General features: G+C 45.6%; 1 protein-coding gene across 1 annotated transcript in view; it reads right to left on the reverse strand.

Moving 5' to 3' along the window:
* Positions 1-14,437, reverse strand: part of LOC124594527 — a 605,846-nt gene that overhangs the window by 188,674 nt on the left and 402,735 nt on the right. Inside the window, exons 87-93 of the mRNA XM_047132903.1 lie at positions 13,173-13,383; positions 11,144-11,458; positions 8,622-8,939; positions 6,058-6,378; positions 4,510-4,907; positions 3,508-3,751; positions 1,357-1,674 (exon numbers count right to left, since the gene is read on the reverse strand). Of these exons, the coding sequence (XP_046988859.1) occupies positions 1,357-1,674; positions 3,508-3,751; positions 4,510-4,907; positions 6,058-6,378; positions 8,622-8,939; positions 11,144-11,458; positions 13,173-13,383 (2,125 nt within the window). The remainder of the gene's footprint in view (positions 1-1,356; positions 1,675-3,507; positions 3,752-4,509; positions 4,908-6,057; positions 6,379-8,621; positions 8,940-11,143; positions 11,459-13,172; positions 13,384-14,437) is intronic.

The raw sequence follows: 14,437 nt of genomic DNA on the forward strand, positions 1-14,437 counted from the left end.
GAATAGCTTCCAAAACTAGATGGTCTTTATTTTATGACCTAAGTGATCGAATAATTTTTTGAACTAAAATGTTTGGCACCTCAACCTCTACGGAGGAAAGCTCTTCTATGCCATAAGACTGCACGATGCGGCACAGGAATATTTTCACTTACTCCTAGGAACGTAAATTATTCTTCGTGTTTTCCTTTCACCATCATTAAAAATCGTCGAATTAGGTGTGTTGCCGGGTTATTTTGAGGTTGATTTACGAATTGGACATACACAGTTTCAGTTTAGAAGACAGCATTTTGCCTGTAAAGAGAACGTAAACGACATGTCCCGTTTGTAACGAACGCCTTACGATACACGCTATGGCAACCTTTGTTTGGGCTGACTTCATCAGCCTTTAGAAACAGCAGAGAAATGAACGCTAACGGTATACATGTCACAAAACGATACCGACAGATACATGAAATGTATTCGCAGTTGCGAATACGGACAACCATCAGCTGTATAATGGAATGACGACAATGAAAATTTGTGCCGCACTGGGACTCGAACACAGATTTCTCACTTTACGGGTCTTAATCAGTTTGGTTATCCGTGCACAACTCACTGCTAGATGCAAACTTCCAGACGTCGTCGTTCGTGTGTCAGAACATGCACCCGTACGCGTTACGAAATTTACGTACAGGGCACGGACATTTTGACATGTTGTGAAGAAGTACGATGCAGTGTTCCTTCGGAAGTAACACAGGATCGTATTCCTTAAGACAACAGGCACTGCAGTATCGTATCGATGCCAACAAACTTCTAAGAGTTGTAGTGGGAACAAAACGAGTATAGGAGCCCACGTCCGAAACTATTATACAACGGCTGTGGTACAGAGGGCTGCAGTTTTAGGGGGCAACACCCCTTCGGCAGCAAACGTGAGTTTGTAATTTGGCGGGCCGCAAGCATAACCTCGCTCTCAATGCGCCATACAGTACTCAGGAGGTTAGGTGGCGTCTAGATGTCCTCAAATCTCGCAACTACACTTTAGAGGCTTCTCGCCTTAGTCATGTCAGCGTAGAAACTCACATTTGAGGGAGAAGGGTGGGCTTTGCGGCGGCCGTGCCACCTATAACTGCGACGACCTTTTGTGTCGGTGTATTATGTTTGCGACCAAGCACAATCTGGTGCTCAAAGCCGCCTCTACAACTCCTTGAAATTCGTCGGCATCGTTTTGTGACATTTTGTACACAAAAGAAAACTCGTCCATCAGCAGAAAGGCTTGTTGGATCAAAAAATCGTAATCGTTAGTCAACACACTTATGGCTTTATGCCACAGTTTTTTTTTACTCCGTTGTATTGGTAAAAACATGAGAATTCACGTACCGACAGCTTGTACAGTTCTGCAGAGAGTGAAGGGGTCGCCAGACGTTCCCTCCGGGCAGGAGCAGGTAGGGATGTGGTTGACGACGTCGCAGCGCGCGCCCTGGCCGCAGGTGCCGGCGCACGGGTCGACGCAGCGGAAGTTGGTGCAGGCGCGGTTGCGCGGGCAGTCGTTGTTGGTGGTGCACTCGGGCCGGCAGCCGGCGGCCGAGTAGGGGTCGCCCTGGTACTCGGGCGGGCAGCTGCAGCTGCCGTCGTCGCATCGCGCGCCGGGGCCGCAGGGCGACGGGTTGCACGGGTCTTCTGGCGGCGGCTTCTCCACTGCACACGCACAAAATGCCCTTAGCGCTGCTGACCGGATGTCCTTAGTACGGGTAAGAGAGGCAATGTGACACGCACCAAGACTGATGTCTTGATTGTATCCTGTTCCAATACCAAAACTGTCTCCATGTTGCTATAGTTAATAGGATTATGTTGTTACTGGATGAAATAAATCTGACTTTGGTTGCCAAAAGACAACATAAAACTACTAATTTATTGTAATAATATTTATTCTATCAAACTACCACATTAGCGAGACTACAGAATAGCTTAACATATATTCAGTTCTTTTACAATGACTCTTCATGTTGCAAGAGTATTACTCGAATGAACAGGGTCCTGTTTCCTGATATTTCTGTTTTGTTTAATCAACAGTTTACAGGTTTAAGATTTATGTCTGAAAAAGAAGTGTAGGATTCCACTCTTATGTTATGTTATGTTAACTGGGGACCTAGAAACGACGGAGAGGCTCCGTCCCCGCCGCAGCCGTAGTGGTCCGCAACCCCACGACGACTACCGCAGTCCACTTCACCCCTCCGCCGCCCCACACCAAACCCGGGGATCTTGTTCGGTTTGACCCCCGGTGGACCCCCCAGGGAACGTTTCACACCAGACGAGTGTAACCCCAATGTTTGCGTGGTGGAGTAATGGTGGTGTACGCGTACGTGGAGCACTTGTTTGCGCAGCAATCGCCGACATAGTGTAGTTGAGACGGAATAAGGGGAACCAGCCCGCATTCGTCGAGGCAGATGGAAAACCGCCTAAAAACCATCCACAGACTGGCCGGCTCACCAGACCTCGACACAAATCCGCCGGGCGGATTTGTGCCGGGGACCGGCGCTCCTTCCCTTAGACCGCACGGCCATCCAGGCGGGCATATTCCACTCTTACTGAACAGATGGATACAATTCTCTACACAGTTACGACTTCGACTGCACTCTTTGTTGATTTTTCACTACAGCATACTGCCTTAATAGTAAAGTCACTAAAATTGCAGTATGCTTCTTTAGCGTTGTACAGTCACCTGAAAAATATAGCGATATCGCTTGAAGAGAAATGAAGATACGAGCATCAAGAACACTTTTCAGCGTCCAGCTCTCAGTGCGAAACATTAAACATCTTTCGAACAATTTCAGGCAAATATTTGCAAGCAAAATTACATCCAGTGGCACCAAAATCCACAAAAATTTCACAAGATTCGTGTTCACACGAATTACTCATTTTTCAGAAACGACTTAACACAGTACAATTCCTGTCGTTCCGATGTCGCAGATTAAAAGGAAAAGATGCGCGCTGACGTCTGATGTCATTCGTCAGAACACGGAAAGCAAACACGTAAATGGTTAGGGCATGTAACAATTACCAGCCAGAACTTCTCACATAGAAGGAGAACGAACATTATTTCGTGCTAAATATTTTACACAGCGTTAAAGCTGTGTTTTTTGCATTTGCCTCAGTCGTAATCAGTATCATCATTAGACTCAGATATGATTTGACTCACCTCAAAATCTTACGAGATTATCATATCTAAGTTGAGCTACCCAAATTCTGCCTTCAGAGAGATCAAATGTGCCACGTGATTAAGATCTCTCCTCCGCTTATTCTTTGTACTCAAATTAAGCCCATTCTAATCCAACACGAACATACTGGGAAATTCTGAGAAGTCAACTGGAATGTAAATGTTCATTACTTCTCGGTTGACTCACAAAGACGCCATGCTTAATAATAAATATTATTCTTCGTCAAGTGTAGGGTACATTGCAACATCGTTTCTTAAATGATAAGCGAAATCTTCTACTTGCAAGCCGGAAACATTGCTGCCGTAGTACTTACCCACGAGCTGCGTGCACGTGACGAACGGGTCACCAGTCATACCGGCAGGGCAGGTGCAGGTAGGGATGTGGTTCTGCACGCGACACTCGGCGCCGAAGCCGCACGAGCCGGCGCAAGGATCGCGACACTTCTCAGCCACACAGGCCTTCGTTGGTGCACAGTCTGTGTTGACTACACACTCCGGTCGGCACGAGGGCGGCACTCCGATGTAGCCAGGTCGGCAGGAACACGAAGGACGGTCTCCCTGTAGGCAAACGGAATGCTGTCTTACCTGTTTGGCAATATGCCAAAGCAAAAGCGGCAATAAAAGCTACGTTTTCTACTTTATCCTGAAAGATGTTCACAATTTGAATGTGGAAAGTCCTTTAGATTGGTCCTGCTATGGCTGCTTATATGGAAATACAGAATATTTCAAACTCTACCATTACGTGGATTTAAACAGGTTATTGCCTACCACGTTATCTTTCTGTTCCATAAATTGTGATGTAGTCACCAAGACCAACGGAACAGACAGTAAGTTGGAATGCGTAGAGAGACAATTACGTTCTCCCTAGCAATTGACAGACATGTAAATCTCACATGCGTTGACAGGATCAAAGAGAACCTGTTTCAACAGACAACTGAGTATTTGATCCAAAAGCTACATCAGATATTTGGGAAAAGCTGTCTCACACACTCACTTCTCCGATCCGCTGTTGTTCATTGCCTTCTTATTCTCCCAGAACTTGCTGCGAATGCTTCAAACATCCTAAGGCTTTGGAGCTAGATGAACTGCAGGAAATATGGAGGTGTATGTAAAACGTGAATATGTCTACCGCATGTGTGTCTTAGTAATCAGATGAAGCAACAATAATTCAAATTAGTCAGATAAGTTAACTTGTGTGGCCAGGATATTATTCAACGTTATCCGACGTGACGTCGGGAAAGTCGCCAACAGCACAATAGCAAAGACGTTTCCACATTCTAAAAGCGTGAGCAGCATTGACAGCACACAGTGCTTACCTGTGGCTGGCAGTCTGCGTTGGGCCCGCACGGTGAAGGCCTGCAGGGGTCGACGGGAGTGGCCGGCTGCACCGGCTCGGCCGGCTGGCGGTAGCAGCGCGCGAACGGGTCGCCTGTGTAGCCGGGCGGGCAGGAGCAGATGGGGTTGTGGTTGATGACTTGGCAGCGCGCCTCGAGGCCGCACGTGCCCGGGCAGGGGTCCGCGCACTTGAAGCGGTGGCAGGCGCGCGTCTGCTGGCACTCGGCGTTGACGACGCACTCGGGCCGGCAGTTGGGCGGCGCGCCGCTGTAGCCCTGCTGGCACGAGCACACCGCCTGGCCGCCGACCGCGCGGCACTGGCTGTTGGGACCGCACGGCGACGGCTGACATGGTTCTCGAACTGTCTGCGGCGTCGTCACTGCCAAACACAACTCCAGCTACTCAGCCTCTGAGTCGGAGCACATTCCCAGTCAGTGATACTGACACAACAGCTTACATCTGCACCACTAACAAAATGTTCCCTTACATTGCAAGTTGACTTCAGAGACCATGTGTTGCTTACCGAAATATATTTGTTATGATGTTCTCTACCTCCTGTATAAATTTGAATGAATAGTTTCGGAATATCCGGTGTATCTTCACGATTGGCGTTAGAATGTTTAATTATTCTAGATTGACTTAATTGTACCTCTTAACGCACTCTTTAAAAAAAAAATGGCTCTGAGCACTATGGGACTTAACATCTGCGGTCATCAGTGCCCTAGGACTTAGAACTACTTAAACCTAACTAACCTAAGGACATCACACACATCCGTGCCCGAGGCAGGATTCGAACCTGCGACCGTAGCGGTCGCGCGGTTCCAGGCTGAAGCGCCTAGAACCGCTCGGCCACACCGGCCGGTGCTCTCTTTCATTTCTTATCTATTTTGCTCTCTTCTCCTCAGCATATGCATTTCTGCAACTTGTTTTTGCCAGATGTTGGAGACAGAGAAAAGCTGATATAGTATTAACTCTTTGCATCCCTTATCGCCGTAATAAACTATGCTGATGTTTTTGTTTACTTGAAACCATTTCATTCTCGATATGCCATGTGAATCGTAGTAGACTTTGCATGCAGGTGCATCGAGCGAGGTGGCGCAGTGGTAACGCTTTGGACTCATATTCAGGAGAGCCATGCAGATTTAGCTGTGCTGTGATTTCCCTAAATTATGTGACTGCTTGGATGGATGCCTGAAAGGGCACAGTCAGTTTACTTCCCCACTCTTCTCGAACTTGAGCTTGTGCACTGTCTACAATAGTCTCTTTGACAACGAGACGTAAAAGCCCTAATCTGCCTTTATCTTGCGCAGGTATCCTCAGCTCAGCAGCTGCGTGATAAGTGACCGCAGACAGAAAATATAAACGCTTGCTTTATAAGTTGCGTTTTCTCAGCTATCCTCTCTCTCTCTCTCTCTCTCTCTCTCTCTCTCTCTCTCTCTCTTTGTTCAAAATAATATCTGTAGAGAGCCTATTAGCAGCTCTACAAGATGACCGCCGAATTTGTGAAACAGTGCGTCGTTTTTGCTTACCTGCCGGCGGCGTCCGTGTGCAGGTGGCGAAGGGGTCGCCCTCGTAGCCGGGCAGGCAGGTGCAGGTGGGGATGTGGTTGATGACGGAGCACTGCGCGTTGAGGCCGCACACGCCCGGGCAGGGGTCCTCGCAGCGGTTCCTCTGGCAGGCGCGGTCCGTGGGGCAGTCGGAGCTGAGCACGCACTCGGGCCGGCACGCCTCGTACGGGTTGCCCTGGTAGTCGGGCAGGCAGGCGCAAGAGCCCGCGCCGTTCCGCTGGCTGCACACCGCGTTCGTGCCGCACGGCGACGGCTCGCACGGGTTGCGCGACTCCTCGGCGGCTGCAATGCACACTCATCGTCATGTCTGCAGTCACTGACACTCGACAGATTCAACTGCCTAACAGCAACTCTTTACGTGTCATACTCAGTACTTTCCCCAGTCCTTAAAACATAAGTATTCCATAATTTGGGACCTTCCATTTTCTGGAATTGATACTTGAGTCTAATTAAACGGAGACTGAATGGAAGAGCTTACATTTCAATCACATTTTTACCAACTTCGACAGTATTCCACAGGGAAGACTGGGGTTAGACCAGATACGCAGGTCAAACAGGGCACCTACAGATCTGTGGTTACCATTGCACTGATAACATTCGAAACTACTAACAGCCGATATTTCGGGGAATCGCACATAATCGTTATTAGCGGACGCCTGTTCCTTTTCTTCCCAAACTTTTTAAACGTTTTTTGTGTGTTGGAACTTGTAAGAGCAGAGTTTTGAAAAGAAACAGTACCTGATAAGAAACAGATAAGTAATAATTTCGATTAAGCAAATTTTCCAGTGTATTTCAATGTTTTTATGATAGTCATAATGTGAATGCTAACTTTCTAATGCTATGTTTTGTTCAGTTTTCCACTACAGGGCAAAACGAGGTACATCAAGTGGAGTTCACCGCACCAAACAGAAAGCAAAACACCACAAGGGGAGTCTCAAAGGCCGAGACATTTTAAGGACTTCCTTCATACCAATACGCTACAAGACAAGGTTTCCCAAGTCTCTACAACCGAAAAATTTCCAAAATCATAAGATGAATTGGTAACTGTTTCTGGAACTTCAGATATGACACTGGGGAGATCGGCTGCGATTGCTGCAACGTTTGGTATGTCAGCGTCGTTCTCTGTCACCAAAGATTTTAATGCGACCTCCAAAGGTTGACTTGGTAAAGAGTGCAAAGAAAATCACTGATAGGAAAAAGGCCAATACAGTAATACTGACCTCTCCCCATAATAAAAATTGTTTGCAACGCACGGAAAAGAAGAAACGAAAAACTCATCGACAAGGGCCGAGTCATAAGGAAGCAGAAGCAGAAAACGACAGTTGGGAAGACTCGATCAGCTAAAAAAAAAAAAAAAATGAAAATGAAAATATAGAAGATCCTTTGACTTCCTTGGGCGAAGGAGTCCCATATTGAGCATTCATATTTTGTAATAGGTTATATTTCGACTCATTATCGAACGAGTCATGGATCGAGTGTCTATCTTGTCGTGGCTGGACTCATGAGCAACATTCCACTATTGAGAAAGAAGACAAGCACTTCATTTGCGATTTCTGTTCTTAATAAGTTTGTTTCTGTTTTTTATTACGACCAGTTATTGAGAAATTTTCCTACATTAGTGTAATATTGCGAAAATTCCTACTTAAAATAGATTTATGGAAACTGTATTTTTAAAGATTTCTATACGTTTTCATATATGGTGGGTGCAGCTACTCACAGAGGTCCAGTGTGGGCTGTAATTATCGTACAGCAGCGCAGCTTGGTATACATTGTAATGCGTTGATGCGGAACCGATTAACACTGGAAAAATTAGCATAATATTGATTTTATTATTAGCCGCCGCTTTCTTAATACGTCCAATATGAGCACCGGAGACGCTGAAGATGCTGTAGAGCGCTACACTGGCATCTGGTGGCCAGAACTGGAACTAGTTTTTTTCCAGAGTAAATCGGTTCCACGTTAACGCGTTAGTACATATACCAAGTTTCGCTGGTACAAAATAATTACAGCCTACACTGGATGTGCGTGGGTAGCTACAATTCAACGATAACCACCTTGCATTTTACAGTAGAATAAAACTTTTTTCCATTCATGTAAATGGGTAACCCATTTTCTTCCCAGGGATGGAGCAAAAGAGGGTATTTTGTAACTAATAAGGCTATAATTTTAATGTTGAGATGGTTTATTTTAAGCTGAAACCGGACTAGTATCATTTTCTTGAATATACAAGAGATGTGAATAACCTGTATGCGAAATTACTGATCACTAGAAATAATCTACACGAATTAAAAGCTAATATACACTGTTTTGCCCCACTTTATTCTAAAGAAGTGAATAGCAGCTCGTAGCAAAACAAGTAGCTCGTAAACGGTTTGTTTGCGGGTCCATGTTTACTGGAATGCTTTTGATTCTGCTACGGCACACAAGTAATCGTAGATTCACAAGTGTCGGTCTGTGGTGTTGTGCAGCAAATTATAATAATACTATCGTTTAGGTAGTGGGAGCTCACTGAGATGTCAACTCACGTATGTGTGGCGTGCACTGCACGAAGGGATCGCCGGTGTAGCCAGGGGCGCATATGCAGGTGACAGCGTGGCTGATGATCTGGCACTGCGCGTTGACGCCGCAGGAGCCGGGGCAAGGGTCGCGGCACTTGCCGTTGACGCACGCCAGGTTTGACGGGCAGTCGGGGCTGATGACGCACTCGGGCCGGCAGTTGGGCGGAGAGCCGACGTAGCCTTCCAGGCACGAGCACGACGGCACGCCTCCCGCCGGCTGGCACTGCGCGTTCGGACCGCACGGCGACGGCTCGCAAGGGCTCACCGGCTCATCCTTCGTCGGCGCTGCGGGCGAAGCAACAGTCACATATGGTGTTCATGATCTTCTCCTTTACTTTTCAAGGAGAATTTTACCGGCGGGTCAGAAGCTGTGAAAATATTTGTTTTGCAGGAAATAAAAGTTCCACAGATACCCTTTTTTTAATTTCATTTATCTTTCGTCTTTGCTACTAGTTTTGGAGCCTTAGCTGCAATTAAAAAAAGAATTTCTTCCATGAGTCGAGCCGTTAGGCTGGGCCCCGGAATCACCACTGGTCAGAGCCAAACTAAAATTGTATTCACTTTAAAATTTCCAGGCTCACAGGCCGTGATCGTTGCATAAAACTTTCCCCGAACTTTTCACCTCCGACTGCGAGGGACCTCTACAGAGGTAAAGCCTTAGTTCGCCACTTTACCTCTGAAGATGTCTCCCATAGTTGTTGGTGAAACGTTAGGGGAAAATTTTATGCAAAGACCACGGCCTATAAGCCCGAAAGTTTTAAGTGAAATCAGCACCAGCCATGAAAGCCTACATTGTGTGATAAAACTATACTCCTATTCCTGACGGTAGGAATGGTTGCTTGAAAATGGGGCTACGATTCCGAAATTTGCAGCAAGGACAAAAGATAAATAAATTAAAACCAGACTAGCTACAGAACTTTTTTTCCCTAAAACCGTGAATGCTTGCCAGAGAAATTCTCGCTACACTACATTGGAAAAGGGCTGGAGCTCACAAACCAGTTCCCAAAAAAGAGAAATGGTACTACAGAGAAGACGCTCATTGAAGTGGCTGCTGGGTGGAACTGAATCGACAAAAATGGAATGTCGTCGATTGATACTGACTCCCTTCTGGTCATTGCCAACGCTACGTAGAAGACTACATTGTGTTCACTGGGTCTGCATCAACGAAAAAAAGTGACATGCAGAATTAACGTTACATGTAACTTAGTTTGAAGTAATCGTGTCTCCTGACATGTTTGTCGGTTTAAAGACTAATATTTCTGCTAGCTACTGTTAACAGCAACCGTAAAGTATTCAAAACTCATCAAAAAATTTATATTCCTATTGACTAAACGACTCCCGTTAGCTGTCTACCGAGAGACATCTTAGACTGCCCGAATGGTAATTTTGACGCGAAATGTCTTACTAACGGTCACTCTAAGCTCACTGTTCTGATTCATATATTGGCTTACTACACTGCTCTATAAAACGGTAATTAACTGAATGATTTACTAACCAAAACTGCAGATGAGTTCCGTACTTGCTGCCTAAACTGGGCAAAAGGCGCGCACTACCTGTGATGGGGCTACTTGCTACTTGCAAGGAACTTGATCTCATAGTTTTTGAAGAAAAAACGCGCAAGCAACATATCGGCCCCGGCAATCGATACTGGGGCCATAATTCTGCCAGTAAGCAGTTATGACCTTCCGAAAATACAGATTTTAAACTTTCACGCGCACCGTTTGTTTTTCACTCACTCTGCCCCTTTGCAGTCGCTTACGTCCGAGAGCGAAGTAGAAGGGTAGTTGGTAAGACATTTGTGAAACACAAGTGCAGCGGATCTGACGATGATAACCAAATGTTGCTTCAACTTTTACTTAAGGCGTCATTAGATAGTAGTGGAAACGCATAAAGAACACATCCTATTCCTGATCGTTGATGTCGGCTTTTGAAACTGGACCTCTGCTCCTCCTTCAAATTGGCATCAAAGAACGGTTTCCAGTCCTCTCACCAAAGAAATCTCCCTGATAGTACTGGGAACACAATCTATAAAACAAAATCATCATATTAGTGGCATCAATAAAGTCTCCAACGTGTTCAAGATCTGAAAACCACACGAAAAATTGTTTCATCCGTCAGATTCGACTTTAGCAGATGTATTTCGTACCTCACGCGCCTGATAGCAGTAACGGATTGTCAGCAAAGGAGCTATGAAAACAGGTAGCACTGCTGCCTTGCAGCTTCTAACAACGTATACAACGAAACAGATCTGATGATGGTCATTAAAGACCGAAACCGGTAATCTGTTAACAAGAGTTTGTGACCATAGACGGAAATTAAAGGAAACTTATTGTACACAAAAACTTCAAAACTGGAGTCGTACCGACGGGTGCCTTTTAAATTTGAATTCCGTGCTGTTCAAGATGTGTGAAAAGAGGAAGAGCAAAGCTTGACGCAGTGAGGAAGTCCTGAAATGTTATTACAGCCTGGTGCTGGATTTAATCACTCACGTGGTAGGTCCTGGCAGCTTCGGAACGGATCGCCAGTCTGGCCAGGTCGGCAGGAGCAGATGGGGCTGTGGTTGATGACCTCGCAGCGCGCTCCCAGGCCGCAGGAACCTAGGCAGGGGTCGGTGCACTTCTTGTTGACGCAGGCGCGCGTCTGCGGACACTCGGCGCTGACGACGCATTCGGGCCTGCAGGAAGGCGGCGCGCCCACGTAGCCAGACAGGCAGGAGCACACGGCGTGACCGTCCGACGCGCGGCACTGGCTGTTGGGCCCGCAAGGCGACGGCCTGCACTGGTCAATAGGAGACGGCGGTTTCTCTGCAACAAAAAGGCACCTCTAACTTCAACACGTACGCAGCTTGCTGCAGGTAGGACGAACCGATACTCGAACGAGTACCTTTTAGTTCGGTGAGGACAGTCGACCCCTTGAATAGTCTGGTCCATCTAGCGGCGTCGATAAGATGGGATGGTAGCACTTAAGAATAACTACCTCTCTAGCAAGGAGGGAGTTTGCGTTGCGCCACCGACGTCTTGGTTTCAAATAACACTTGTTGATGGTCGAAGAGACATAAATCGAGATGGCTGCAACAACTAGCGTGGATACGACGTGAATTTTTATTAATCATTCGCCGAAGAGAACACTTCAGCATCACATTTAACTAACGATTTCTACTAACAACCAGCTTCTATAGCTTCTATTCATACATTTCATTATCATCTGTATTCGGAAGGATTGTAAACGCCTCTTCATCCCCGCCTCCATACAATCTCTCTCTCTCTCACACACACCCACACACACACACACAAGAATAGCCAACAACGGCTAAGTAACGCTGTTCCATGGCGGATGGCGGCAGCATAGACACAACGTGGAGTGTGACGTCACAAAAGACGGCCCAAGCGCCAGTCTTACTCAGTCGCTGTTGGAGCACTGGTTAGTCTTCGTGTTTAACTGTCCCTGCTAGAAACATATCGTCAAAGCGAATACTGCTGTAGACTAGTTTGGGATTGCTCTGTCGGATAGAGAAGCAAATTTCCACTATAAGAAACTTCTTTTCCAACAAGAAAGCGAACGAAATTTTACGTTTGCACTGAGCTACGCATGAAATACCTGTTGAGCAGTATTTATTTAGGCTGGGTCCATGTTCACATAGGATAAATATTGAAAATTTCGCAAAAAAACAAGGACAGTATGCACCTCACGTCTCTTACTATACAGGGTGGTCAGAAACAGCCTGAAAAGCTTGTAGGGGTTTTGCAAGGGAGGTTGAACTAAGAAATAATTGTCAGAAAGAAAATTCGACATGTTGCGCCGTTTCCTACTTATTTGGCATTGAAGTTAGCCAATCAGGTCATTGCGCGCTCAATTCGAGCACTTGAACGCGCTAAAAAGCGGTAACGCTTAGGCATCTGTGCCCCTGTGTGTTACCAATTTTTCAAATCCTCATTACCAGTTCAAGTGTATCGTTTTCGGAAATGATAAAATTTAAGTTAGGCGAGCGAAAGCTACGTTGTTCGGTTTGAGGAAACCAAACGAAGAACACGTTCGGCGAGACAGTTTCTTGAAGACTGCTGAAATTTGCGCGTGCAATGACCTGAGTGGCTAACTTCGATCCTAAATACCACGGAAACGGCGCAACGTATCGAATTTTTTTCTTAGCAGTTATTTGACAGCACAATCCTCTTACAACATCCTTGGAAGCTTTTCTGACTGTTTCTGATCACCCTGTACATAGTGTTGTCTTTCTTGGCGTATATAAATTGTCGCTTTTCTCGGTTTATTTTGTCGCCCATTGCACTTTCTCACCCCGTTTCGATGAAAAATTGACTTTTCGGCTTTACTTGAGTGCAATTCTTGTTTCGGAAACTCATCTTCTTGGTTTTGTGTAAAACATCTATCGAATATTCATATCTCTATGAACGTCAATATGATTTCTTGTAATATGTTCGTAGAGTTCTTTGGGGTAAGAATGACGGAACAGAGTATAACGGCTGAAAGCCAGTAGTAGACCAGGATGGTCGGGGTACTCACCTGTGAGGGCGATTCTGCAGTTGGTGAAGGGGTCGCCGGTGTAGCCGTCGAGGCAGGCGCAGACGGGGATGTGGTTGACGACGTCACAGCGCGCGTTCTGGCCACAGGTGCCGACGCACGGGTCGCGGCACTTGCTGCGCAGGCACGCCTTGTCGCGCGGGCACTCGCCGTTCGTCACGCACTCCGGCCGGCACTCCTCGTACGGGTTGCCCTGCATCAGGTGCTCCTCAGTAAACACCCTCCTCACTCACATATATTAACCAAATATAAATAACTGCTTGTTTAAGTAGGTAAACAAAAGGAGAAAATAAAGAACAACCGCCTTCAGTCACAATAGTGATTCTGTTTCAATGCTCGATCCATTTCGGAACCTGGTGGAACATCTCCAGGTGTTTTGACAGTCTAAATCTATTATTTTTTCCTGATTTAGGTTAATTGTGGTCTGTTTCCATTGGTGGATGCATGGTTTTTGAAGCACAATATGAGTAAACATGTTAACGTACATTTAAACACCTCTCGTTCTACAACACTTTTTTATACACAGGTCAAATTAAAATAAGAAAACATTAACAGAAATTCGAAATTATAATTTTTACTAAGTAGTCAATTTTTTTAAAAAAGTAATGCATATTCAACAGTTTGATAACGATTCTTTTACGTTATGCACAAGATGCGCTAATTATGAATATCATCAAACGCTCATCAAAACGAGGTGTTTTTACTTTTATTGTTAATGTTAATAATGTCCTTTGAATGAAATTTACTTTAACAACTTAATGGTCCATGGTCCATACTTGTGTCTTGCCCCCCCTCCCCGCGCACCCTCTCCCCAATTCTACTCCCGCCATCCGTGAAATAAATATTTGTGCAATACGAATTGGCTTTTGTAATATGTTGTGCACGATCAGAAGCTGCCACAAAGAGTTTCAGGTTGGTGTAGTAGACGTTCTTATAACATATAACTCCTGGCTGAGTGTTTATTATTGAAAGTTTTTCGCTGATCACAATTTATGACTATTCAGGTAAAATTAAAATATCGGATTTCTGTAAATGTTTTGTCCATTTATTTATCTACTTAAATATGTGCACATTGTTACTTTAGTTTTATTTGCAGATCTGAATATGATTACTGAATGACCGAGGCTAGTTATCGTTAAGACCTATGCAACTGAGACTATGAGATAAAATTTATTGATATATACCGTTCCGGTATCTCTCCCGATGAAATTTAGTCCTTCATCAATATCACATTAATCTAATCGTCT

Source organism: Schistocerca americana, chromosome 1 (assembly GCF_021461395.2).
Source record: "Schistocerca americana isolate TAMUIC-IGC-003095 chromosome 1, iqSchAmer2.1, whole genome shotgun sequence".
Taxonomy (NCBI): Eukaryota; Metazoa; Arthropoda; class Insecta; order Orthoptera; family Acrididae; genus Schistocerca; species Schistocerca americana.